The 27,767-nt window shown below is 41.4% G+C and overlaps 2 protein-coding genes across 3 annotated transcripts in view; both read right to left on the bottom strand.

The window, feature by feature from the left end:
- The window catches only part of LOC131885472 (uncharacterized), a 22,024-nt gene extending 5,596 nt beyond the window's left edge, over window positions 1-16,428 (bottom strand). The window contains exons 1-2 of one of the 2 annotated variants that reach the window (XM_059233532.1): window positions 15,691-16,428; window positions 4,925-5,692 (exon numbers count right to left, since the gene is read on the bottom strand). In XM_059233532.1, the coding sequence (XP_059089515.1) occupies window positions 4,925-5,692; window positions 15,691-15,833 (911 nt within the window). In that variant the 5' untranslated portion in view covers window positions 15,834-16,428. Of the gene's footprint in view, window positions 1-4,924; window positions 5,693-5,921; window positions 6,125-15,690 lie in introns of those variants that run through there. The other variant, XM_059233531.1, reaches the window with a different exon arrangement.
- Window positions 16,429-17,909: 1,481 nt separating this feature from the next.
- On the bottom strand, window positions 17,910-25,443 carry LOC131885473 (prolactin regulatory element-binding protein-like). The gene is made up of 6 exons (XM_059233534.1): window positions 25,188-25,443; window positions 23,795-23,987; window positions 23,628-23,730; window positions 23,021-23,558; window positions 22,785-22,944; window positions 17,910-18,196 (listed from the first exon to the last, which is right to left on the bottom strand). The coding sequence occupies exons 1-6, from the start codon at window positions 25,302-25,304 to the stop codon at window positions 18,111-18,113; spliced, it is 1,197 nt and encodes a 398-aa protein (XP_059089517.1). The 5' UTR covers window positions 25,305-25,443; the 3' UTR covers window positions 17,910-18,110.
- Between the last annotated feature and the right edge of the window lie 2,324 nt (window positions 25,444-27,767).

Genomic DNA, 27,767 nt, shown 5'->3' with positions numbered 1-27,767 from the left:
ACAAAGTGACTTGTGTGCACGAGCTTGAGAACCTGGAAGCAAAGCACTTCTTGCTCGTTAAATTTTTCCCTTCTTGCATTATCAATACAGAAGTCTTTTTCTACTCCTACTACAGCTAGTCGTCATCATCAGAACTATTGTGAGTGACTCAGAGAATTTCCCCGCCTCAACAAACATCAAAACTAAACAAAAGAACTTGAATTCAAAGAACACTTCAGCTTTTGTGACGGAGCTTTGGGTCTGATTTTCTTCCACACAACAGTAATCCCTGTGTTTGCATACAATCCCATCATGGGTCATGGCACCTTGGGGTCTTATCAATGCAAATGCTTGTGGTATACAAAAGTCAAAAAATCATCATAACTGGAATTCATAACTTAACTTGAGCTTAAATTGCCCTTAGGAAACGGTTCTGGCGAGACTGTTTTGCCCGTGTTTAGTCTCCATTTTACCGTTAGATTCCTCATTAGTCCATAGATTTGCTCAGAACTGGCGTGCATTGTGTAGCAAAGTGTTTTGAAGCCTGGAACGGATCATCTGTAAACGTGGCCTCCACGTAAAATGTTCATGTGAATGTGTGTGCATAAACACTTTGGAACTGGGTAGTCATTTTGTTGAATGCACCGCCCGGACGTAAATTTGTCACTCTGTCTTGATGATGAGAAATTCTGTCTACATCACAGTCTTATCGTAAAGAGTAAGAAGCTCGCCAGTTTTCAAAGCAAAATTGCAATCAGTTAATTAATCGGTTACTGACATCAGCCGCATTCCCAAGTATCAAGGTGCCAATGAGAAATTTCGTACCCATGGATTTGATCCGAGTGGTTTCATCACAAACAGCCGAGAAACACCCGAGGGATTGGTAATCATCTCCCTGTAAGAATCATTTTTTGTCGGAGCAAATGCTCAATGTTCTTGAAGTGATTCGCTCTTCTGACCCTTTTGACCGTTTCTTTCCAAGTTTCTCCTATCCAGAAAACCCTGATCTATTGCCATATTATGGAAGCATTCTCGGAAGTTCCTAATAGATCTGTCTGGAGTTGAAAACCCAATCTGGCGGAAAGAGAACTGATTCCTGTCCATATAGAAGTTCCTTAAGCCTGCAAGCTCTCTCTCTCTATATATATACTGTATATCTACGTAGACGATTCCTCCCTTTTTTAACAACTTTCCGGTTCTCATTTTTCTCTTCTTGCACTAAAAGCAAGGGAAAAAGGGTGGGGCTCATGTTTCATACCTCAACATGGCACCAAAGCGAGTTTCTGAGAAAAGATGGGATGCTTTGTACTTGAAACCGGCACTAATGGAGGGGATATTGAAAAAACGCAAGCATATTTGTACTCTAGATGGCCATTTCGGTCCAAAGGTTACCAATAATAGTGTTGCTATAAATCAAGGAAAGGTACAAGTTTCCAAGTTCCAGAAAGAGCAGTATAGAATCGAGAAAGTGCATGTAGAGACAAATTAGGTTGGAAGCAAACTGCGTCGTTGCAGTTGGAAAAGCCAGCCAACCCGAGCAGAGCAGAGGCACGGGAACTAAGTGCATGAGGCCTGGTGACTGGCGACTGGCGAGGCCATCTTGACTCGATCCCTCCATCCAGAGAGGACTGAATGCAGTTTGCACTGCAAATCTGCCCGGGAAACGCAGTCAAAAAGAAAGAACGAGCCAACGAGGGCGGCTGGAGAAGCCCTTGAATCCGTCCTTGGGCCTCAATTGAGCTCGGTAGCACCGCAGACGGACGAAAAGAGAAAGTGGCGACCTTGAAAAGGCTGGAACTCGCCGAGATCCACTTGATTAGCAGCTATAGGAGCAGGCAGCTCCTGTGATTTGTGTTTCTGTGGGATCAATGGCAGCAAAAACGCCCCGAAAAGCAAACACGCACTTGTTTTGCTTGCAATCCTATCCTCGTCGCTCATAGTCTCAAACGTAGTTGGACACATTGCTCGTATGGCATGCTGGCAATTGCATGTGCCAACTAAATACTACTGTACATACCGAACAGGAGGCAGGCAATTCCAAAGGATCTCGAGAACAACACATGATGATGTGGATGATGATGATGATGATCGAGTGCCATCCACACTAACAAGAATCATCCAAAAGCATTGTGGATTGCAAATCAAGGATCTTGATACGATAATGGCGACACATGAAACGGCACAAAAGTGACGACAGACAAAACACCATTTTACCCAATTCGCCACGATGAAGCGGGGCCGGAGCATGATTAATCATTCCTTACAAAAAAAAATGCATCTCACCTCAGTATCTGAGGCCAACAGATAACGAGACACACCGATTGACTCCACCTTATTGTATTCGAGATTCTGCTCGTAGTGGAAATAGTTCCTAGCGGCTCATGAGACAGGTTTTTTTTAGTGGAAGATGTCTGAGTACCTTACATAATCATCTGACAGCGATGAGATAAGAACTTTATTCATGCAATTGTGGTTTAGTGTTCACTTTATGGCCTCTTATTAAGAGTCTCATAAGCTAGACAAGCGTCCCTTGATAATTCATCCAACGAATGGACACAACACTTCATGAATTGTGCTTGCTTTATCTTTTATTCATATTAAGCCCCACAAATGAAATGAAACGATCTGTTTGCCGACAACGACAACTACGACAAAAGTGATATTCACGACATTCGCACAAAAGAGAAACAACGAAGCGAGAGGCAAGAATGCGCTCTGGAATTGGCACAATTTCCTCTTGGCAACGAATTACATGATGATCATTACGAGGCGACACGTACTCAAAGTGAAATTGCGTGTTGTTTTCTCATCAATTTCAAATTAAAGGCCGAAAAGCGCGAAGTTACATGAGCTTCCATAATGCAAATTGAACAAGTGGCTTCGATTAAAGTCCAGTGAATACTTATTCCTCAAAGAGCTGATATTCAGGCTCTGTGGGTCTACTATGTGAAGGTACATATGAGCACTTTGAAGAATGTATCGAGACGAAGGAATCCAAACGCTTATCCCAATGAAATGAGATATTTCTGGGAACAGTAGAAGCGAGAAGGTGCGGAAGGAAATACTTTTGCTAGCCACAATCTGGATTAGACCAGGTCTGAAAGGATAACAATTCCACGTGTCGCGAAGCCTCGTTCCTCTCGGAACTGAAACTGGATCACTCACGTGCATGTCCTCATCCTCAGCTGTTCATTGATCCCAATCTTGTGCTGGTGCACATTTTGCTTTGTAATAGCCAGCCACGTAGCTCTTTAAAGTCTGTTCATCGAATCGTTTCGATGCCCAAGATAGAGAGCAAGCAGGTCCTGCCAACAGATGACACGGGAGCCCAAGAAGTTCTTGCCTCTGACTGGATTGCTTTCAATTCCAAGTCGACCTGAGCGGAATTCCGTCCTCGAACGAACGAGGATTGGGAACGAGCGTCAACACAAATTGATGGATAGAGACAAATTGTTTCCATCGGAACTGGGTGGAGGCTTTTGATTATTGTGCCAGCAATAACAACATGAATACAAAAAAACACGAACCAACCCCTTCTTGGCCGCCGAGTCTTTTCCGGCCCTGAAAGTGCCGGAAGGAATTCAATCCGATCCGAATCAAGAGCGAGCTGAGAGTGTGTGACGCCTTGTTAAGACTAGTTGGATTGAAGAATAATTCTGTCCTCAACCGAATGACACGCCATTTGAAACATGATGCCATTAAACGCAATTCGCCATATTGGCCGTCTTCAAAAGTATATACCTTTCATTAGGATCTTGCAGTTGGGAGAGATGGGGGTTGAAGAAGACCTCATCTGTTTCAATTGTCTTTTGCACTTGTTTCAGATTCGATTGCTGAATCAGAATGAGGCTCTCCTTCGAGGGCAAAAAGCCCTCTCTCGCTTCATATCCTCAGGCAATGTTCCAAATGTTCCATTTGTCCTGAAGCCAAGATCCACGCCTTCTCCTTTCTGTTTCTCCCAATCCCATAGAACTGTATTTCCACTTCTTTTATGAGACAAGAAAGAAAGAGGCTTACCGTTCACCATTGCCGGAATTCACAATCAAGATTTTTTTCCAACCAGAAAACGCTCCCTAAGAGAGTTTTGAGAACGAAAAAAAAGCAAGCAAAAGACCTGTAGTACAAAGCAACTGAGCATGTATTTATGCACTAGCTCCCCCACCTCGTCATTCGTCAAAGTCATGAGGTTCTCTGAGAGTTGCTTGTATGAAAGTAGAAGATGAAGCAACTAACTAGGAAGGGTTCTTCAGATCTGAAGGTCTAAGCAAAGACAAGACTATCCCGTTCTTCCAAACGGAATCAATCCGAAAACTTATTTTCGCTCCATCCCATCTGAGAGCCAGAGAGATTTGTGGAGGAAGCTATCATGAAATGGCCAATGAAACTGTCACATATTTCATCACAACTGAAACAAAGTCATCTACAGCCCATTCCCGATTCTATTATTGGGTCCATGTCTTTTGAAAGGGCCCTAGATACGAATGTAGAGAATGACTGAGGGAATGCCGCTTTCGAGTGTATTGCAAGTGCCCTGAGTCGGATGATGAAAGCACAAGTCATGGCGATGTTCGCAATTCATCCAGACATGGTCTCGAATCGCTTGGCCAGCTCATTCTATTCTTAGTGCTAAATCATGGCCAAACCCACTCAATGGGATGACAATATTCACAACAATGCCTGGGCTCCATGGAAAGCCGAGTTTGCCTAAATTCAGACTATGCCTATTGCCTACTATTCATTGGGACGGCATTGCGTCAAGGAGAGTGGGGGTATAAGAGAGAGAGTACAGATTAAGCAGGTTGCTAGCCAGTTAGAATGACTGAATTGCAAATTTTTGCCCAAAGCTCTTAGTGCCATACAAACGTTGTTGTGTACGTGAATGAAGTCTAACGTACAATTCCAAATATAGGGAACCCTTCAAATGCTAATGTCGTGAGCATCCTACCTGTCAATTTTTGTTCTGAATGCATTATCTTCATGAAGGGGGTACTCTCCCGCATATTCGTCAATGGTGATCTGAGGATTGGAACCACTCCTGTGGTCCACAATAGTCACATGATGACTGCTTTGGTGATGATGTTGCTGTTGTTGTTGTTGATGATGATGTTGAGTGGTAGTAGTAATGGTGTTGGTAGAGGAACTGGTCGTGGTGGTAGATTCGTCCATTTTGACCTTCAACCGGTAGGGAAGCGGAACCGCCTTCGTTGCCGTCTCTATCTGACAATCGTCCAGAAATTTCACCTGACGCTGTGGCGGACTTGGCTTGGAGAAGCTCTCGGACTTGCTCTTGGAGAGACAAGAGGGCTTTTCTGTATGCCTTGTACTTTCGTGGGATGGGAGTTGTTGTTGCCTTTCTATCTGAGGTGGGCTATTCCTGGAAATTGAGGTCGAGAAGGCATCCTCCTGATCATCCGCGAAGTGATCACTAGAACACTCCCTAGCTTGCGGTAAACAACAATTGTCATTCACTTCACGTATCACATGATTATCTAGTTGCGGATCCCGGAATCCTTGCCCATTGGCAGGGTGGTCATCAAGGGAAGAGGGCGTGATGCGTTTCCGATGTGAGTTAGGGTGAGGATGAGGATGAGGGGAATGGCGATGATGATGATGATTGTTGTTTATTGCATTGTGGCTCCACAACCTTGATTGCCCATGGTCAATGGGCACCGAACGGACACGGCGTTCACAATGATTGTTCCCGTTGATCAAACTGGAAGAGAAAATAAATGAATTTGTCCCGTGGGTCGATTGTGGATCACAGAGTAGTCACTCCTCAGCAATATTCTAGATTTAATTCTCAGCTCAACCGAGCCTGTCGTTCGTTGCTTTACAGCTGAGTTCAGTAACTGGCCTCTCTTTTCTCTCAGTCTCTCTCTTTCCCATTCTTTTCCTCACTGCCCGCCTCCAGTAATAGCGACGACTACTTTTGATACTCGTACATCTCTCCAAGTCTACATGGAGATCTAGCTAGCGGTTCGGCCATGCCTGCTTTGGAAGCAGCTGAAGCTGAGGACGTACAGCTGCCGGGGGTTGAGGTTCCAGCACCGGTTCGGGCCAGCTGCGGTGAGCAAGCACCGCGGGCACCGCGAGCACCGACGTGGTGTTGTCCAGAGACACTCAACTCCATTTATGCTTGATGTGAGAGTGCCGAGCAAGAGTCGAAACGAACGAGAGTGAGCAGCAGAGCGAATAGCAACTCCAGAAAAGTAGGAGTGCTCTCCTCGGTGCCTCTCAGGCCATTTCGTGTTGTAGGGGCGGCTTTTCCTTGCTCTGCTCACCCATGATACACATACGACTCACACTCACACTCTCACTCGCTCACTATCTCGCTCTCTTGCCTACTTTAAAGAGGTCTGTGGGAGGACAACAGACTCTGGAGGGTGACCAAGGGTAATGACGATCTGATCATTGATTGTTGCCAATAATATAGGCTAGAATTTGTCTGAACCAAGGCCCCTACAATCATTCCCTTGTTCGTTAATAGACTGTCCGTATTCACTCTGCTTCTAAAGACAGGGATTCGGGGGCTTAGACACGGTATCAAATATCAGGTCGTTAAGAGTGAAACAGAGTTCTTCCATTGGACCAAAGTATCGATTGTTAAAAAAAACAACGCACGGCTAATGAAGTGCATGTATGCTTTGCACTCGATGTTTCGTTGCATCTTCATCACACTCGGTTGCTTCCCAAAAATCCTCGTCTCAGTTGTCTCGCTCACTCTTGCCACATGTATTTTCTCTGTCGGGCTGAATGCTTCTAATACTAGGAGTCCACCGCACACAAACTAGTCCATTCGTGTAGGGAATCGAGGCATGAGTAAGAACACCGACTAGAGGCTGGCCTCACTCTGGAAGCAGAGGAAATTGGAGTGCTACTTCTATCTTACCAATCCCTATTTCGTAAAGAACTAAAAGAGAGTATTTCCCTCACTCTTCCTCGTCCAGGATAAAAATAGTATCTTCTGAAAACTTTGCCGAGCATGTCTCTAATCCAAGTTGGGGTTTGAAGCAATCAATCCTGTGAAAAACCGCGATGTCCATAATGGGCCGTTTCTCTCGAATTATAGCTCTTTAAGAGCAACGCTGTCAATTTATGCTTTTAAGGGATTTTGGCTCGTTCCATCCAGGTTTTCCGTTTTGAGCGTCGTTGCTCCAACTCGCATAAGTTTCAGGCCATTATTTCTCTCTGAACTGCACACAGTAGTAGCTTGCTTCATTCAACTACCGAAACCTCTAGTACGTATGCGTTTTCTTCCCATACCGTTTTGTGTCACCAAAACGAAAGGCCTGGGCACACACGTATGTGATCACACTGGTAACCCATGTACTAAATAACCTGACACACATTTTTAGCTACTCCGTCCTTCCAAGATGAACGACCACAAAGGCACTCAGGATGGTCCAAAGGACTAAAACTGAGGTCTATGAAGAGCTAGTCAGCTACACAATGGGAAGCTTACCCGATGATAAATAATACACCAATAGGACCGTCAGGAACCCTTTCTCATTGTAATCATGTAATCTAGCGTGATGATTACTTAATGTCAGATATATGGCATCGCGTATAAAGGTCCTGTTCCCTAATCAGATGCGATTTAACCTTCCTCTCGACTGACTAACAACGTGATTAAGAGAGAGTGGAACGAGTGTGGCAGATCCTACTATTTCCATGGTTCATGTCAACCATCATAGCAACATTTCTTGTGATGCCCAGACCTCCCAGCACAAACATATACTATTTCCAGCAACCAATAACAGTCTGAAGACTTGGCACGATTGAAGATGGACATGCTTTTATCCCTTGAAGAGACTGAGACGGTATTCAAATCAAATATTTGAGAACCCAAGCAAGGCAAGGGGATTGTCGTTGATTTTTCATTTGCAAATGAATGCCTACCGATTGCAGTCAAGTTTGGTGGCTCAAGACGGGCCTATTCATATTCACAAACAGGGTTTGGCATTCTTTGTGCTGAGTAGGGCCAATAACTAACTATTCGTCGGCCGAAAACACCTTGAAAAGAAGAGCCCAGATATTTCGAGTCCTAAGTGACAGGGTGCCGAAAGCTTTTGAGATGCGTCCACCCCCTTAGAGCTGTCCCACTTCAAAATCTCCAATGTTGGTTCTTTTTGACATAGGCAAAGAAGACACTGACTGGATGAAGGCTTTGGTAACAGAATTCGCTTTCTGGAATTTGCCCCGCTCTATGGTTCTAGCCGCAGGCAGACCTTTTTCATTTGACCTCATGTGACAGTTTAACCCAATCTCTGGTTCCAAGGGGAGGGCTCCAACTATTTGGAACGTGATTCGGAGAAATATATTCTCGAGGACTGACCTCAGACCGTGACCAAGATAGTAGTTTCTGAAAAGGCATGCCAGTTGTTATTGACGGGGCCATAGACGTAAGGAAAACAAAGGAAATGGTTCTTATCAGGCGGCTGTGGCCTTTTATCATGGCTGCATTTGAGAGCCAGATAGTGGTTAGAAAGAATGCAAGTCATTCTGCTTCTTGGTATGCAGGTGTTTTGGCAACCTACTTCTGGAATGCGATTGCTCAGAGTCCTTAGTAGCTTGGCTTCAAATCCAGCTTGTGTATGAAGCTTTTTCTGGACATGCAAATCAATCCAGGCAAACTAAAACTTTGCCCAGCCCATCTATCAAGAGCTACTTTCGAGTGGTAGGGGAGCACTTCCATGAATCCAACTTAGCACGAAATAGAAACAGACCAATCGCTCATTCTAATCAGATCTTCTCATTCTGGTCAAACCCAATCATTTAGAACTCGAAAAATTGCTTAACCAATAGATAGATTTGGATAAAATTTCATCGTCCACTTGCTTTGTTGGTCGGATTTATGGACAGGCACTTTCTCTTTTCACAAGGCTCGCTCCGTCTATCAATTCATTCGGCGACCAGATCTAACATCAAGGGCATTGGACCAATTGCCTTTGACCTCTTTCACGAGGCCAAATTGGCACATGACACTGAGGGGGTCAATTGGAACTGGCACCATGAGATGTGAGCAAGGTAGCCAATCTTTGAGAATTGGACCCCTACTTCTACTGGCCGAACAAACATGTACCATCGCATCGGAATTGGTAGGGTCAACTCTGTAACTGGACAATATTGGGTTTCTGTTGTAAAGAAAGTGTCTTCTTTCCACAGTAAACCCTTCGAAAATACATAACCCCCACGCCAGAAAATGTTTTGGCCCTTTCTCCGAGCTTCATGCTTGAGCTAATTGTGCTCCCGGAAAGTGTCCCTATTTGTAGCACAAACAGCTCAGAATTGTTTTCCATGGAAGGCAACCACGCCCCATAATTACACGCTCCTAAATCAATAGATTCATTCCCTGAAAGCTGAACTCTGGAGAGCCCTAATTAGTAATAGAGCAAACGAAGGAGCTTTCTAAACACGTCTGGTACCAAAGCCATATGGTCAAAATGGTCAGTCCATGCTGGATATGGATGGTATCGAGGAATAGACAGCCCATATCGAGAGGATAGCCAAAATTACATTCCGAAGGGGGTTCGAAAATTAGGTACCGAGGGGAAAAGGAAAATCCAGAGACGCTTTTACAACGCTCCGTTGGGAAATAGGAGATGGGAGCCAGCTAGATACGTGTTATGATTCCCCTTCCACTAATAAAACTGCCGCTTTATGAGTGGATGTCAGTCTCTCTATCTGGAAATTGAGCGCTTTGGGTACCGAGCATTTGGAGCATCGGTCGATTTTGTGAGACGTCGTGCTCGCATGATATTCCAAAATCCATATCATTCAAGAGCCATAATCCTCATTCCATCTAAGCAATCCGAGCGATCAGCCATGTGCTTTAGGCCGTAAACCCCAGTGATGTTGGGTTAAGAAATGAAATACGTTATCGTCCATGAGAGTCACCGTTAATAAATCACTTCGACTACACAAGAATTATGGCACTCAATGCCATAGTAGAGCATGTTGGACATTGTGCAAGCACATTTCTTCCTTCCTACTCAAGATAGATGTCCAATCTTCCCGTTTCCTGGCAGATGAAGTCATGGACCAAACAAGCTTCATTTTGAGAAATTGATAGTGTGTTGCTTTACGTTCATAAATGAATGTCCGTCTCCCACAAAGAAGTAACTTAAAGTTTGGAATGCGAAATCGTCGAGCCGTTTTCCCCTCCTTTATTTGGTCATTTGAACGATGATTTTCATCGAGGGGTGAACAAGGAGAGAAGTGAAGGGTGTAAATTCTCTGCCTGATAAAACTTGATAGCCCATTAGAGTGGAATTCAAGTCTAGTATGTGTTGAACTCCTACGCTGTCTCTGTTTTCTTCTTGACGTGTTTTTTTGCGAACGGACGGAAGCACAAAAGCTCTGCATTCAGGGTGAGGGACACGTTTTGTTTATTGTCGTGATAGAAGGAGAAAGCGAGATATCAGGGTGCTGTCAGTCACTCTAACCCGGAGTGGTATGAATTCCCAGCCGTAATTCGAGGTCAAAAATCCATGCTATTTCCTTCAGATTGAGGTCGCTCATTCCATTCTGCATTGAAGCGCCATCTAGAAAGAAAGGTCGGAACCACTCAAGAGTGAGAGTGTTTGTTTCCAAGTAGTCGCCGGACTTTGTACAAAGTACTTCACTCTTGATGCAAATGATTCCTCACATTTGCGACTTCACACCGCCTTTTCATGGCTCGTCCATCATTCCTTTGGAATTCGTTTCTTTGGTTTGTCGGATTAGTCCGAGTACATATGCATCTAAATGAAGAAGAACGAACACGAGGAGAATTGGGAGGAGGAGATGAGATGAGAGATGGAGAGGGGAAAGATTTCGTTCCAGAGCAAAACGTGCCAACTCTTGACAATGCTCGGTAATATGTACATGCGAGTGGCTTTTGCGGGATGTTCTATGAATGCGCCTGCCCTCTTTCATGGTTATTGATGAGTCAGAGGAACCCTACAGAGTGACCAAAGTAATTAGTCTTGAGGGCACCAATCCCGTCTTATTAGGGAGAGACAAAAATCCCGACTCGAAACATCTTTACCATGAAAAGGGGACAGCGAATAGTCACGTACTGTATTGTAGAGTTCTCTGTGCTACAGCATACCGTAATGCACCAACATCTGAGATATCGCCAAAGTAAACACGTGTGCTTGAGCAGCTGCAACTGAAACCACTTTTCGTAAGCCAGAATAATAATAATAATATCAATCTGACTTCTATGCCAGATCAAGTAGATAATTTGAGTAGGGACACCCTTCATCGTGTTCATCTTACCTTCCGGGCAATGAGGGGGGGTGAAACTAGGGCGAATAGTTCATTAGAGAAATGGTTTGTAATTGCATTTCAGCCCCTTCACCCCGAGTTCAAAATCAATTTGTGAGCCATACATGAGCTCGAGAGACCGTTCTCTAGGATTGACATTTCGGTCGAAAAAGGTCAAGTGGGCGGGAGAAATCGAAGTAAACGACAGGGAACCACGTTTATTTTTCGATCACATTTTCAACCGAGCTCTGTCCAGTTTTCAAAGTGGTTCTTCGTTTTATCGAGTTCATGAGAGCCTCTGACGCATTTTCATTATCAGATTACAAATCGTTAACTTAATGAAGCTAGCCAATCTGTGGGCGGATCATTCCATTTGTGAAAGAAGAGCAATCTGAGATGGATAACAAGGTTGATGAGCAACTGGTAAAATTGCTTTGAAGTAATATGAGGCCATGACGGAATGTTTTATGACAAATAGGACCGTTTCCATTTCCACATTCAGTTGGTCGAAACACGAGCAGAATCAAAGCACATGAACAAATGTCGAATCAACTGAGAATCCATCCGCATTTTATTGTTTTTAGTTCTATTTTAAGATTTCAAACCTGAGGCCCATACTCGAAAATAATGGCTCCTTTTATTATCATATCAACGCAATCAGTGATGAAATAGCTCGTCATTTTTGGGCAATGGACAAAATCACTCTTTCCGTAAGTCCTATGGGGTTTGTTTGAATTCACTACAAATAATTTTCATTGATTACTTTTTCTTTCTCAAGGCACTCAATCAAATGAACACATAGTTTTCCTCTGGGAGTTGTCATATCGTGGTGAATAAAGTATTGTGTCAAGGATTTATGGTAATTTCATGCACCAAGAGATTCCTATTGTGAACGTTTGGAAACCCTTTGGTCTCCTGATTAACGATTGAAAGGATCTTTTGCGTGGAATACCAAAAATTATCAAGACATAGATAGCATAGAGGCTTAACTACGAGCAGCTAGTGTGAATTCTGAAACTGAAGAAATCAGTTCCACTACGTGACATGTCAAAGCTAAAGCTTCTTCCCCATCTCTCCGCACTGTCAAATTCAGTGGTGGTTTCTCCAACACATTTTCCAGGTCCATCATCTAGCTGGAGGAACCTACTCAGTATGAGATTCCAATATGGTCGAGAAATATTTGGTAGCTGCAAATGAAGCTGGGATTCCCAGCTCTTATTAGGAGAATTCATAGAATGTTTCTCCCCCTCACATCGACTTGTTTTGAGGTTTGACTCGAGTCAAGCCTCGGAGAAAGTTTCTTCACACAAATAACATTTCGATATTTCCTAGAAGGTCCATATTTCAATTACCTTCCAATCATATTGTAGAACCAAAAGATGATAAACTTAAGCGTTTGATTCAAGCTGATAATAAAGTTTTTGTTCCAGTCATTGTTCCATAAACATGCGTAATGGAACCACTAACAATCACCTTCTTTTCAGTTACGGTTCAGGCCTTACAAGACGACTTGTTTCAGGCATAAGGTCGTGCTTTTGGTCCGTCCTTGTGTTAGTGCAAGGGCCTTTGGCACGCAATAAGATTTGCAACCTGAAGCGGAAAAAGACCTCAAGGCCTCTTGGAGCTCTGATTGAAATAACACCGAATCAAAATGTGGCAATCTGTTACAATATTTGAGAGCAGCATACGTATTGTGTTCGATCACAAACAACCAATAGAGGGATTGAAAAGATTGAAATATCATTGATTGCTCTGGCGATGTGATTGATTGATGGAATGATTGATAGGGCAATTTTGGAAGATCGACAATGAAATTTTGTTGCGGCTGCCCAGTCTTGTATTAGATTAATTAAGAAAAGTAAATAAAGGGAGTATTCACGCCTAATGAATAAACCATTTGGAATGCTCATATGCTCATACTCAGTAAGGTTACGTCAAGGTGTTTTTTTACTCTAAACTGCTGACTCATTTGGTCCTTCAATTTTCATCGCAGCCGATCGAAGATGAAAATTTCATGTGATACGTGATATATATATCATTTAGCGGAGTTTTCAGATTCTATGAGGCATGAAAAACGCCAAGAAAAGAAGCATGTTCAAAACGTATTCAAGGAATATTAGGAATGACTCTACAAAATGTATTGGCCTTTCATGCTCTTTTTTGAACTCTTGTAAGGTCTCATTTGTCCCAGTCTTGGTCAGGCGAGGTGGGAATTCTCTCGTTCGATTTCTCGTTCAATCACGAATGAATGGTTTCCCGAACCGGAAAAGTCATTACTTCACCATTAGGACTCGCCGTGGAGTGCAAGTATCAATTTTCTTCTTGATCAACTCACCCCAAAGAAAGGAAATGGATCGGGCATGGAGGAGAATCGTGCAAATTATGACAATTCAGCCACCCTGCTAAGTGCCAATCTCTTCGAACAAAGCTCGGATCAACGTTACACCATTTTCCTAGTTAATCCCAGATTATTCTTGAAACTACGACGTACACACACATGGATTCGATCCCTCTCCAATAATCGCATATGACAAGCTTTCAATCTTAATTCCAAACTTGAAGCGATTCGTATTTCGTGGCTGGGGAGATCAACAAGGCGCCCATTGTTCGCGATGACTGACGGTCACCCTCCCTCCCTTCACGGACGGATTGTATAGAAGCCGACAGTCTGACGAGATTGAGGCTCATAAAAAAGCCCTTGAATGACAAAAATAAATTATCCGTAGGGCCTGTTCGTGTTTCAAGACCCCCGCAGAATATTGTTCGAGAGATTTTACTCACTACCCACATTTTCATGATAAGTCCCTGGTTCAAACAAAAAACACCAGATTTAGATTGAACTAATTTTTAAAGCTTGGAACACACTTGTGTTTGTTCGACCTAGTTTAGTTGAAACAATTGTCGCTAATCTTCGTCCCCTGGAACTAATTATTCAAAGGCATTTGTGCCGCAGGCAAACACTGGAAATACGTAGCTCCATGTTTTACAACTCTACCCAAGTCTAAGGGTTTTTAATGGAGCATTTTATCGTTTTAGCATCCTCCGCCATTGATGGTTCATGGAATGATGACGAGATTCCCACCCATCTCATTTGACCAAATATGGCCAAGCGTAATAAATGCATGTAAAATGCCCATTATTGCGTCATCAAGCCCGACTAATTTGGGCCCAATTATGCTCGCAAGCACACCGAATTCTTTGGATTCTTTTTGTTATAATCCAGTGGCCAAATTGATTCGAACACCAAAACCACTTTTGCACTCAAGCTCATAAAATTCGCAGACCATCAGCCATGGGGCATTATAATGATTCGAGATTTGAATACGACTTGACGGATGGTAATCTAAAAGCCAGGCAATCTAACTTGATACCAAAATCGTGCACTTCTAATGAATATTCAGAGCTTTTTGCCCTCATAAAAATCAAATGTCCATTTCCAGATCGAAAATTGGTCTTGAACAACTCCATAAGCCACACGAAACGACGATAAGAGCCCACGAATCATAGACAGCTTATGATTGTCAGATTCAGAGAGACGTGAATAAATATACTCATAGCGATTCATTGTCAAATATAGATAAGAAAAATATTACTGTTGTTTGCCAATTGGGCTATTTTCGAAAGAAGTCACTACATATGTAGAGTCCAACCTGAAGAGTGTCCCTCTCTCACCTATTTGTCATGCTAACCTCATTTCGCATTCCATTTAAAATGGACTGGTTGGCTGACAATGAGTAAATGGACGTCTCGGATTTCCAACTCGAAGGACTTTGTCAAATCATGTTTCAAGTTTGTTTCTTTCTTTCTTTCGAGCATTACATTCTAATGTGACACTTCCACTCTTGGTCACGTCCAATGCTCAAGTGCATTCGAGATGAGCTCTAGTGGTGTCAAGGAGGCAGGATCTTGACCTGAGTATCACTCAAATCAGATTTATTACCATCACACTCGAGTTTGGGAGTCAAGGAAACGAATGAATGCATATGATGAGACGCTTATGACCAACAAGCTAGATAGCTTTTGGAAATGTTCAATTAGGATAGAATTGTTTATTTTGTTTCAACTCTCCTCCACTTCTCCGTCTTACAGCCTCAACTTTGAACGAAACAGAGATTCGATTGCAGAGAAGACTTGGCGTACTTTTTCGCATAAGATCAATGGGCATGATAACAACGATTTGGTGGGTCGCTTATCTTGGTAAAGTTCTCTATCGGAGCAAGCGTACAACCGACTTTGATCCCCCTTCCCTCTTCCAATCAGGCAAGATTTTCCTCACGAGTCCAAGACAATGTTTGTATTTGTGCCTCGATTTCCACCCTGGGAATTCGTTTTTCTTCCAAATCAACTGACGATGAATCATTCACGACCGAGAGGGCCAGATGAGAGTCGTGTTGAAAATCATGATGGCCAATAATAAGTTCTCTGTTTCATCTGGCTCAGCACAATAACAATAATACTCACCAACTCTTCAATGGGAGATGCTGGCGAAGCTGCTGGTCCTCATCCTTAGAGATGGATCTGGTCCCAAATCGATATTCCTTGGGCATCTGAGCATTCCCGAGATCTTGCGAGTTATTCTCATTGGTGTAGATCACTTGGGACATGTTGTTCCTCAGCACCTGTGAAAAGGCACCACAGATATTATTCCTCTTCTGATGTCACACATGAACCTCTCAAGCAGAAGGCCAGATGCTGGCAAAAGGCTGTTGTTATGATGACTTTGACACTCTCACTCCAAATTGGCACACACACTTGCAGAAACTACTCCGTTTACACAAGGAAACAAGTAATGGCCAAGGGTTTTTTTTGAACGGTTATGTCCAGTCAGAACTGCGCGTCAAGTGCATTTCAAACTTTGTCTTTTCGCACGTCAAACAGTTAGGTTCGTTGGGTGCATAACTTTGATTTATGGACAAACTCTTGTGAAGAAAATACCAAGACTTCTTTTCAGCTCCTCTTGAGCCAGGGAAATTGTGGCTTTCTCTTCATTGTCTCGATGGCAATCAAGGAGAGTGAAATTTGACCAAACTCAAAAAATATCGCTGAGCGTTCACTGATATCTAGAAAGGAATCCTTCCCCCGACATTTTCAGCTTATGACACACACATCACCGAATGTCAAACACACACACACATGTCCACTTCGATGCAATATGTCACGGCACGTTAGTTCCAAATAAACATTGTCTAACTCTCCTGAGAACGCCGTAGTACTTACTACCTACATTTCAGCTTTGAGGGTGGTAGTCAAGGAAATGTCTTGTCAGAGAGACCCACCGTATTCTACTGTACAAAGCATTCCAAGTCCGTCTGTTGTTGAACTTCAAGAAGCAGTCGAGGAATAAATCAGATTGGGAAAAGCGCATTTGGCTTCTTCCTCGTCATTCTCTCTTCCTCTTCTTCTCCACGGCGCTCGTTTTCCATTGGGAACCACCCCCCTCCAGAGCTACTAAACATCAGAGCTCTTCCTTGTCCATTTTCGTCAAGGGGGACTCTCGAAGTCGCGCAAAGCCCTCCAAAGTCGGCGAGATCCACGCCTGTACCGCTTTCATGCGCACGAAAAGGTGCGTCTCCGAACCAACAACATCGCGCGGACGCACTCGAGTGCTTGGGATTATGTGTGTGCGGTGTTGTGTGAGTGTGTTCAATGTGAACGAGAACGTAAAATCCTTTGGGGGGGGGGGGGAATGGAGGGGGAAGCTGGCACTTGTTTTATTTGATCATCGTACTGTACAACGAATGATATTCCAGGGAGCTCTTCATGGAAATAAGCCAATATTCGACAGGCGACCACTTCAAGCCACATCTGAAGCGCCTATGCTGATGAACATCGATTGTGTGCCCAATCAAGACAAAACTAGTCGATATTTGTGGAATACACAAGCACACAAGCTCGAAATGAATGAGACGGGTTCATCGAAAGGAGGAAAAGCGTGGATCAGAAAGGTGAGGCAAAACACGAGAGAGCACACATACACGTGGCCATGTGGTTCTGGCGTGGAAATGGCAATTCTGTTCGGCAGAAGGGGCCACTCGTTGTTCGTGGTTCAACATGATATTCAATTTGTCGGCGTTGGATCCATAATCCTGGTAGATGTGGGGCGGAACAACAAAGCGGAAGATTTGAAGCCTTGAAGCCGATAGTCATGCGGGGTAATTGGAAATTCGTAGTGTATGGCTGCTTGAAGTTCAGTGGGAATTTATGGGCGCGCTAAGCTCTGTCCAAATGGTTATTATTTCCTACACTTCACTTTCACCTCGTTCCGCTGACACTTTCATTCAGACCTTTCTCAAATAAAGTTCCTCTATTGGGAGCTATTTAGAACGTGGTCCTTCAACGTGGGCACTAAAAAGACGAATACACCAAAGTTTGCCTTACTCAAGCAAGATCCAAGAGCAATATGGTTAATGGCCCTTGTCGGAAAGGACTGGGAAAATTTGAAGAGCCCTTGTGTGACATTCACTGCCAAAAGTGCCAGTTTGCTATCCTGGGTACATCAAATGAAACGACGGAAGTGGAGAATCTCCATTCACTAACTACATACATGTACAATACAGTACTGTACTGTACTGGTAACAAGGCGAATTCATGTGGATGCCGCGATTGGCTCTCATTGGATTGGAAGCCGATTGTAAAAGGTATTCAAGAGGGGTGACGACGTGACAATGAGCTTATAGATGTCTATGGCTGAAAACATATTTATTTTGTGGTGCCAATTGGTGAGAGATAAAATTCAAAAATGTAGGGTTTGAGAAGAAAGGAGAGAAGGAGAGCGGGGAATAATGTAAGATAACAACGTAACGGCGACATGACATTTCATTATGTATGGCAAGTGTGAAAAACGTTTCTTTCTGGAATAAATGCAAAAGTGGCGGTGTTTTTCACAGACCCAGGTAACTGCATAGAATGAAGACACAAATGAGAATGCCTGCCATGATGAAGAACGCCAAAACCATGGACATTTTTCCTGAAATGAACAGAAAACTGTCAAAGTCGAACCGAGAACATTCTTCGTATTAGAATAAGTGACCGCAATCAAGTGTGTGTGATCAAATATGTATATGCTTGTACAATACGGATTATGCCTTATTTCAAATAATAATTCCATCCCTTGAAGTGAATTGGACCATTAACAACTTGGACTACGCGTTATGAATTTGTAATGAGCAATTGGTTGCCTGCAAGCCTCTTGGCTATTTCAGTAGGAAGATGAACAAGATATTTGGGAAAGAAATGCAGCTCTTTTGCTATGGCTTCAAACTAGGTTCCAAGTTATTCTTTTCAACAACTCAACCATATCCACTCCCAAGGACATTGACAAGTGAAAATTTGCTTGCTTAGCGGCCAAACTGGATGTGACTTCTTCAAACAAAGTAACATATTGCCTTTCCTTTCTGGTTCTGGGTATAGGGCATGTCAAGTGAAGAAAATTCAAGGAAAAATGTGTTCCGGCACCCTGATCTTGGGCATTTTGGGGAGGGAGAACTAAGACAAACATCACAGTCAACTCGCACCATCCGCCCATTGAATTTTAAAAAAATCGAGTGATTTTGAGTGAGCTGTGTTACAAAACCCAAGACCGTCGTCCTTGCAAAACCAAACAAGATGAGCATGTTTGATATAATTCAGTGAACGCACTATCAATTGGCTCAATACCTTCATGCTATTTGTTTAAACGAGCCGGTAAAATGAAATAAATATCAAAAGTCGATGCATAGACAGTGCGGTTTGGCTGAGCATGTTGGCCTTGATTTTACTCCGTGGAATAACGTCAGTTGTTCATGAACGCGTTCACTTGACAAGCCCTATAGGAGTAGCATATTAACAGCGATTCTGACACATTTCAATTTTTCACAAGGGGGTCGCTCGTTAGAGCATACAACAGAGTTAGATATAGTACATCGACTAAATCGAACAAATGATATTTTAAATGAACTTAAACAAGTAAAGAAACATTATGAAACAGTTACTAAAAAAATACAAAATATTTCATAAAACTTTTTATACGACTCAACTGGCTCCTAACTCTTCATCAGTTATATCTGCAATTTGCACAGCAGGTAGTTTAGTTACCGGAGTTGGTGCTGTTACAACTGTTCCATAAGAATTTATAAGTGTGGCAAGTGGATGTATTGGCATATTCCTAGGTATTTTTCATCAAAAAACTCTGAAGAAAATGAAAAAGCATTCAAGGCTTGCACAGTTAGCTGCAACAATGAATATTGAAGTCATACCAAATATTTTCATCACCAAAAAATAACAAAAGAGGCACTTAGTTAAGTGCTAAAAGTACTTGTCAAATATCATTCACTAAAAGAAATTCGTTCGAAATCACAACTTGCAGGAAATCTAAATACACTACAAGCTGAGTCCATTGAACAAGAGAAAAAATTAGCTTTTTTTAAAGCTATGCAGCAAAGCAAATCCTGAAACGCATTAATGAGTATAGAAATGCCAAAGCTGATTTAACGTTCAGGTAAACAAGTTTAATATGAACATCATACGAAACCTTACATTTACCAATGTTATGTTTTTAAGCTTTTTTCCAGCATCAGCTGCACAGGCGGCTCTGTGCTTGTTGAGCAGTGTGACAATGGAGGTTTCGGTATTGGGAATAGTGTTGGTATCCATAATTGTTTTTGCCATGAAACTGGATTTTATGAAACTCGCTGCATTATTCCTTGTCCTACATCTTATCCTGTTAAATGTATTCAAGTTTAGCATTAATTTTACATTTATTAATGAAATTTACCTTTTTTGTCGTACATCCAAACCAAATTTTCTTTTTGCAAACATAACACCACCTTCCAATGCTGCTCCAGATCGGTCTTTTAAAAAACTATTTGAGTTTTTCACAAGATTGAATGCTTCATCTTGAAGTTTTCTTTTATCAAAAACATAACGATCTTTGAAATTAAGCTACTTTATCTAATTCATTTACTGGAATATCTCCCTTGAATAATCTTTCCTTAACTTTTGTACCAGGCCCAGTAAATCTTTGACCTGGCATATGCAATTCTGGTAACATTTTTGAGTTTAATAAACTATTCACTACACCAGCGCCGCTAGTGCGACGCAGCTCGCTATGCTCGCTCTGACCCATACTTGTGGTTGCCGAAACAAATTGTGCTTGTTTGCTCTTATACTCTTATTCCCTGCATTGAATATAAAAGAAGGCATACAGTCCACAAAGACTGCTCTTTTTACTTTGATGTTGTCTTCCATTATACCAATATATTCGGTTTTCCAAACATTTTGGAGGTGGTAATTCAAAAGAGTCATAATATTCATTGTTATAAACAGATACCCAATGTGTTCCAAGATCATTAAACTCATCCAATTTTAAGACAAAACAACCTTCGTTAGGTAGCTTTTTATCTCTCGTAAAACATCCCTTGAAATATCTTTTATTTTGTAAAATCTTTATTATGTCATGATTGGACAAACCTTGGTTTAATTTCGCTTGCGCAGGGGCTTCACTCGTTCCTGGGTAAAAAACACCCTTAGCACACTTTCTCGGTAAATATGCGCCATTTCCGGGGCTCACTTGTAACAAGTCAAGTTTTCCACTTCCTTATTATTATGTCGTTTAGCTTCAGATTCAATTTTGTCACCGTGTTTTTTATCATTTGCTGCTTTTGCTATTCCACTAACTGCACCGGCCATACTTGCTGCAGCACCGATGCCTGCCAGTAATGTTGGTATTGTTATGATAAATCCAACATTTTTCTCCAGTTGCGTTTTTGATATCTTTAGGTCTTTTCATGTTCCAGTGGACTTGGCATTGTTTAACTGGTTTACTTGTGTTTTTGTTAAACACAAATGATAATTTGCTTTCTTAGAGGGATCTATTCTTACTATGCAATGTTCAATGAGTTTCAATTTTCTTAGTTGCGACTCTGTGAGATGGACAGGTGAATTGATGTATGTTGTTTTGATTTGATTTGATTTGAATGTATTTATAAGTACAAGTACTTTTTAAGGTGAGGTCATCTTTGGTACATGGTACACATATCTTGAAGTTATGATTTATTTACCACATGTATTCACCAGAAGTGATTTTATGTTGGGGCTGTATTTATCTTATAACTCTCATCTTTTTACTTTCTAAATTTAATGTGGCCTCCCAATGATTCTATATCAAAACCCAAGCAAGGTAGCCATGGGTTGGAATTTCTCTAAGTTTTAGGTTAATTACAATTTTGGGAAATTGCGTATTTTCATACAACTCTGGTTTATGGTGTGAAACATCAATATGGCATATAGGACAAAAAGTTTTAAAGGTCTCAAAATCAATTTTAGCTATGTGCCTACTTCACTGTAAAAAAATTCGTAAACCTCAGTAAATTCTCTGTTAGGAAAATTATTCTTAATTTCTTTATCTGGGAATTGACCACTATAAATTTCCATTTTCACACTTTTCACATTCATTTTATCAAATTGCATTGATGAGTGAGATTTGAGATGCATTTTTATTAAGGTTTTGCAAAGCAGCAAAAACTCTTTCAGGCTTATGAATTGTGCTTGACAGCGATAATCGTACCTCTAGAAATTTTGGAGGTTGATTTCTATATACATTGATTGCTGATTATGACAGATTATGTGATGAATCTTTAGCTAATTGTGTTTCTAATTTAGCCATGGTACCCAAATGCCAATGATGGCTTAGCATAAGGCATCATCCAAACACATTTTGTTGTGACCACTTGACCATTTGCCACAGCATTTGCCTTTTGAACTAATCTTTCTGGTTTGTTTAATGTTAATGTAATTCTATGTTTTACGCCTCAGAAAATGTGGTCTACTTGTGATCACAAAAAGGAAAAATATGATTCAGGGGTAACAACAAATTCCAAGTACCTGAGCAATTTTGCACAAAAGTTCTTCTGTCATCAATCTTTGTTCAAAAGCCAGAGTTGAGTATGTTTAACAGCTTTGGGATTGTGATTGGTACAGCGAGATTGTTATAGGTTAAAGTAACTTTGTTATTGGCATATTTTTCGGATACCTTGGGGTATGTGTACCATAGAAATATACTTTTTAATCCAATTTCAGGATTTTTACCCAAAATCCGAGGACTTGATACAACAATCTGTGTTGCTTAGTGTGAAAAAATTCATTTTTAACATAAAAACATCGTCTTCACTTTCACTTTCTTCAGAGTCTTGATTTGTAGAACGGTGACTTTGCATAGTGAAATGTGATGGAAAATGGAATAAAAGTGAAATTTCACTAGGGATCCCTTGTGAAAAATTGAAATGTGTCAGAATCCCTATTTATATACTACTTATGGGAGCTTCTACTTCATCATGAGCGAGAAAGTAATATGTGAATCCGAGATAGTCGCTCACCCATGCCCGAAGTGGTTCATAGATCTTTCCTTGAAAACTTCTACTAAGACTGACCAGATGAGAAAACTTTGAGCAATACTTATTGGAAGTTATGTAGCTGGATGGTCTCATTTTCTTTACCCTAGGAGGTTTTCTTCTCTACTCATCTAGGTTACCAGGAACCTAAATCTAGGAATGGGCAAGGGGAGAAAAGCCAGTACTTACTCATTTGAGGAACATGGTGAATACAGATCTGATGGTCCACAGAGATGCTCACCACCGAGCAATCATTGAATCCTCGAATCACATCTGAGCTCTCACCACTTGGCAGAAATTCCAAGCCGGTGACGAATGTAGAATGAGCTTTCTCTACTCGCTTCAACCGCTGTAATAGGTAACACAGGCCGCACTTTTCATTACAAAACTTATTCTTTATGAAAGAATGGACTTCTGAACATCACCTGGAGATTGAAGGCCACAAAGATTTCGATGGTTCCGTCAAACATGGAGCCAGTGGCCACATAATGGCCGTTATCGCTCACAGCCAACGCGCTTAGACTACCACTGAAGGACACCAATTGCTCCATCAGACAGGTCTTGCCGTCGAAGCGTTGAAGGTAAGAGGGCGGTTTTGAGGCGCCCACGGGGTTGCTGATACTGAATATCTTGTAGTTCTTGTTGCTGCCTTCGACCCTGGCAAATCGGGCCCGCTTAAACATGTACTTGGCACTACCCGGAGGATCCCAACCCAACACAGCATGTTTCTTGCCCTTGCGTGCATCCCAAACCGTGGCCGAGCGGTCTTTACTCACAGTCAGGATCTTCGCATTATCAGGGCTGAAATCGAGGTCGTCGATCTCTTTTTCATGAGCTTCCACCTCATGGGCGCGGAACAAATCGGGAAAAGTCCAAATTCGAAGGAAACCATCATCTCCGCCCGTAGCCAGGAGCGAACCATCCGGACTAATACGACATACTTTTTGGTATGGCTCCGGCATACTAAAACGCCAATGCAACAATTAAAGACTGATACCGTCAATGACAGAGACTACATTATGCCTTGCATACTTAAAATCAGTTTGCACGGACTTGAGCGCGGTCACTTTGAATATGAGCCGAGTTTGGACGCTGGATTGAGGCCCATTTTGCTTTGTGGCTCCATTGGGTTGACCTACAACGAGCAACACTTGCAATTACGAAAAATTCGTTGAACAAAAATGCGGATGAGTGTGTACTAATTTTTTGCCGGGTCATTTGCACTCTGAAAGTCTGGCATTTGTCATCTTGTCCCACGGCCACTACATTGGATTGATCCGCCTCCTTGTAACGCCCCGTGGTCAAATTCATGACGGCAAACTCTCCCGTTTCATGACGACACACCGACTCAGCCTCCGTGTTCCGCCCATTATGGGATAGCTCAAAGATTTCCTGGAATTGGGGAACATATCTTACTAAAATAGAATGACCAGAAAGCTCATTCCTTGGCTCTACCCTATGCGTCGAAAATAACTGGATTTTGGTACCAAATAGATTGAAATGGTCATATCTTTGTCCATTACGAACCGATTTAGTTGAAATTTCATTTGCAAGCTCTTGTGACGTTAATCAATTGGCGGATTTGATGATTTGTCCGTCAGGAAACTCGAGCATTTCAATCTCACCCGCCAACGCCCACAGATTTAATTCTGGATTTACTTTTAGACGTTTTTCATTCCCCTTTTGAATCAAAAATCCTACGACGACCCATTCTTTGAATTAACAATCATCGCTCATCACCTTCTTCACCAAAAAAAAATGCTCTCCAGCTTACCCTAGTGGCCTTAACAACCTCAGGTGCGGGTAATAAGTCCACGCAGAGGAGGGCACCAAAGGCTTCCTGATTTGGCATTTACCGTGGTTAAAGTCTAGTTTTTATTTTTTGTCTTATTATTTATTTTCTTTCTAACTCACATTTGTCCATCCTTTTCATCTCGTCAACTTATTTATTTCCGGAGGTAGAACTAAAATAGTTACCAGTCCATTTCATTATGGCGCACCCGGTACAGGGACAATAAATTTTGAATCGTATTTTTCTCTCGCTTTTTTTAATTTTGCATGGTTTTTGATACGATATTGAGATTTTTTTTAGTGAACAATCAATTTGCCGGAGCAAACCAATGGAATCACGTGAGCTAATTCAAATGAAGAGCCGTTAAGGTTATATTTGCTGAGTACATTAATAAGGAAATAAATAGATCAATAATGGTATATATACGCGATAACGTCGCTTGGCGGCTGGGGGGATATTGTTTTTCGTTCATTATTCCCAATTATTCTTGTCTTTTTTTCTTTCATGTCTATAATCTTTCTTATGGCACTGTGTTTTCAAGTGGCAGTAATAATAAACAGTACACTATTCTCAATCATTTACTCATGACAATTTAACAAAACTTAATTGACCCAACCTTATAAAGATGAGAAGAACTCCTAAACCCCGACGATATCGAATTCTTTCTTAATAATTTATGGTCTAGCCCAAGCTTATCAACGCTAATTTATGGAGGAAAACGCCTTGCTCTGATCAACTTTGGACAATCCTGAAATACTCATGATACCCAGTATTGTGTCAATAACAAAATATATACGTACAAATCCATTTTTGACGCCGCCTCCTCCGACAATGATATGACGAGGAGAGAGCACGCCCACATTGTACAAGGGAAAGTTGACTCGGGTTAATAATTCCGGAAGACAACTAGAGCTCATGGTTGGGTCCGATCTGTAAAAGGGATCGAAATCGACACCGCCACAGATCCAATTTTTAAGAAGCCCCGATGATTGACGATGATTTTCAGGCAATGGATAAGCAATTAAGCATGATGACAGCCAACATGACCATGACAACTCAATGATATTTTGGTTGATCCACCAGTTAAGACCAAAATCAGGGCATAAATGACAATTAAATGTATTGATTGGATTGCCATGGACATTCAAAAGACATGAAAGGTTGTTATATGAACGACATGAATTTGGCAGGTGGGCTTGATATAATATTTTGAACAAAAGAATGAGTGATTATAGGGTTTTGGTCACGCTATCGTTTTGGCGATCAGCTGATGTGGCATGTCATGAAACAAAAGTGAACGAAGAGCGCATTTAGATGGTAGACGCACAAAGCATCCCGCCAAATGCATGCCTTGCCTAAAGGCCACGTAAGTAGTACAGATGAAATGTCGAATGTACGACCCAGGAAAAGCTAGACAATTGGTGGGTTGTTTTTTTACCGGCTTTTTTAACCGCTACAGGGAATGTAATCCCCAGTACTATTAATATGAAAGGTTATAATTCGTCTATTTATTACCTTTCAATCTTTATGTGATATTTGGTCTACCAACGAATTTGAGTTGGCAGACCGAGCTAGTCCTTGATTATGGGTTGATCAGGAATGCTATCTAAAAATTGTCCAAGTCTGACTTGAAAGATGCTACCGGATCAACAAGGCCTAATTATTCCCTACAAATATCAGAGGGCAGCAAATTAAACAATGAAGGAGCCCAAGAAAGAAGAGATGTGGTTCACAGGCTTACTTAGAGCTGATGAGGACTTGAAGGTGCTCTCAAACGCACATTAAGCCTCTACGGTCACTACAATTGACCCTCAATCCTTGGGTTGGGACAAAGCTCATGAATACTTTTGAAGGCGTACAGTACAAGACATCTTTCGTACTTCTTTGAGTTTTTCAGTCCCAACTTTTTTCAGTCTTCTTTTTTTCAATCATATTTTTCAAATATTTTTCATGACAATGTATATTATAACCACAGTTTTGAATTCTATCTAAAACTAAATTCATTTTATGCAGACCCCACCAATCCGAAGATTTTACAATATTTAAGGTAAAGAATGAAAGAAAAAAGAAGATAAATTGTTATAGTAAGATGATAAGATGTCAGAAATAAACGTAATTTGGTGAGAATCGAAGTCATCATGCAAGTTACGAACGAGTCTTAGTCGCTTGTGGAAGTACAAATCAACCGGTGACAAATTTCCTGTAGCACGTTTTAAGTCAAACCTTATGCTCAAGGGCGAGCCAGAAAATAATCAAGAAAAAAAATCTCTCTTGAATAGCTGGGGCAGAAGTTCTCAGTAGTTGTAAGGAATTTCACAATGAAACAAAACAAAGCAATTTAAATGCGTATAAATTGTCTTTCTTTGCTCAAAGTTTGACTTGCCAAAAAAATATTCGGATTTTCAAGATATTCTTACCCATTTTGCTGGGTTCATTTCTGACCTCATTTTCGCACCTGCACCAATATGGGACACATTGGTCGAGTTCTAAAAGCCAGTGCGTCCTAGTGCCATGCATGAGTTTTACTCCAAATTTACTTATAAGGCTAGGTTTGTAAGCATTGTTCTCCACTCTGCTTTTAAGATTGGAAAGTCAGTAGGTACAACAGTTCATCAAGCATTGCAACACGATGTCTCTTTTTGAATGATCATGATCATGAGTGATGATTTCTTCGACTAGAATAAATGCACAAAGTTCATACACGTTTGTCCAAGTGAATGTACGGCATGTTTTAAGAAAAGTCCAGCAATAGCTACCAGACATTAGTACATTCTTTTTTAGTACATTCTTTGTCCTTTGTGCTTTACTTAGAAATGTCACAAGGAAGCTCCAAATCATGGATACCTAACAACAAAGGATGCGCAATGAGTTTCTAGCTGCCATGTTAGAAAAAACTAAGGCGCGCTGATTTCTTTACAATACATTATGTAAGTTTGCTTCTGCATTCACAAAGAATTGAAAAAGTTTACAATGATTCAGTGATTTCTACTCTTGGTTGTCAAGAACTGGATACTCAAAGATTTACTATATAAAAAACCTTCTCAAACCTCTCAACGAGGTTGCGTGATGTTGGGTGTTGCTAAATAAAAAGAAATTTGCGAAAATTAACCTGAACCGTAAAACTTGACGTAAATGGATTAACAGATTATAATATCATGTCCGTTAGCATATTAGTGTACAGCCAAAAAAACTACATGAGTAAATTTGAACTTACAACAAAAAGGCATCATAAAAATACAAAGAGGCCAAAACTTCAAAAATGAAGAAAGTGCATGTCTTAGAAACTCCAAATGCTGATATAAAGTTAGAAAGTCATTGCGCTTTCAAGATATCTTAAAAAAAACATTACCTCAAATGCTTAATGCAATAACTTTTTTGTT

The sequence above is a fragment of the Tigriopus californicus genome, chromosome 8, assembly GCF_007210705.1.
Source record: "Tigriopus californicus strain San Diego chromosome 8, Tcal_SD_v2.1, whole genome shotgun sequence".
In the NCBI taxonomy this organism is placed as follows: Eukaryota; Metazoa; Arthropoda; class Copepoda; order Harpacticoida; family Harpacticidae; genus Tigriopus; species Tigriopus californicus.
This window is presented reverse-complemented; position numbering and strand designations above follow the sequence as displayed.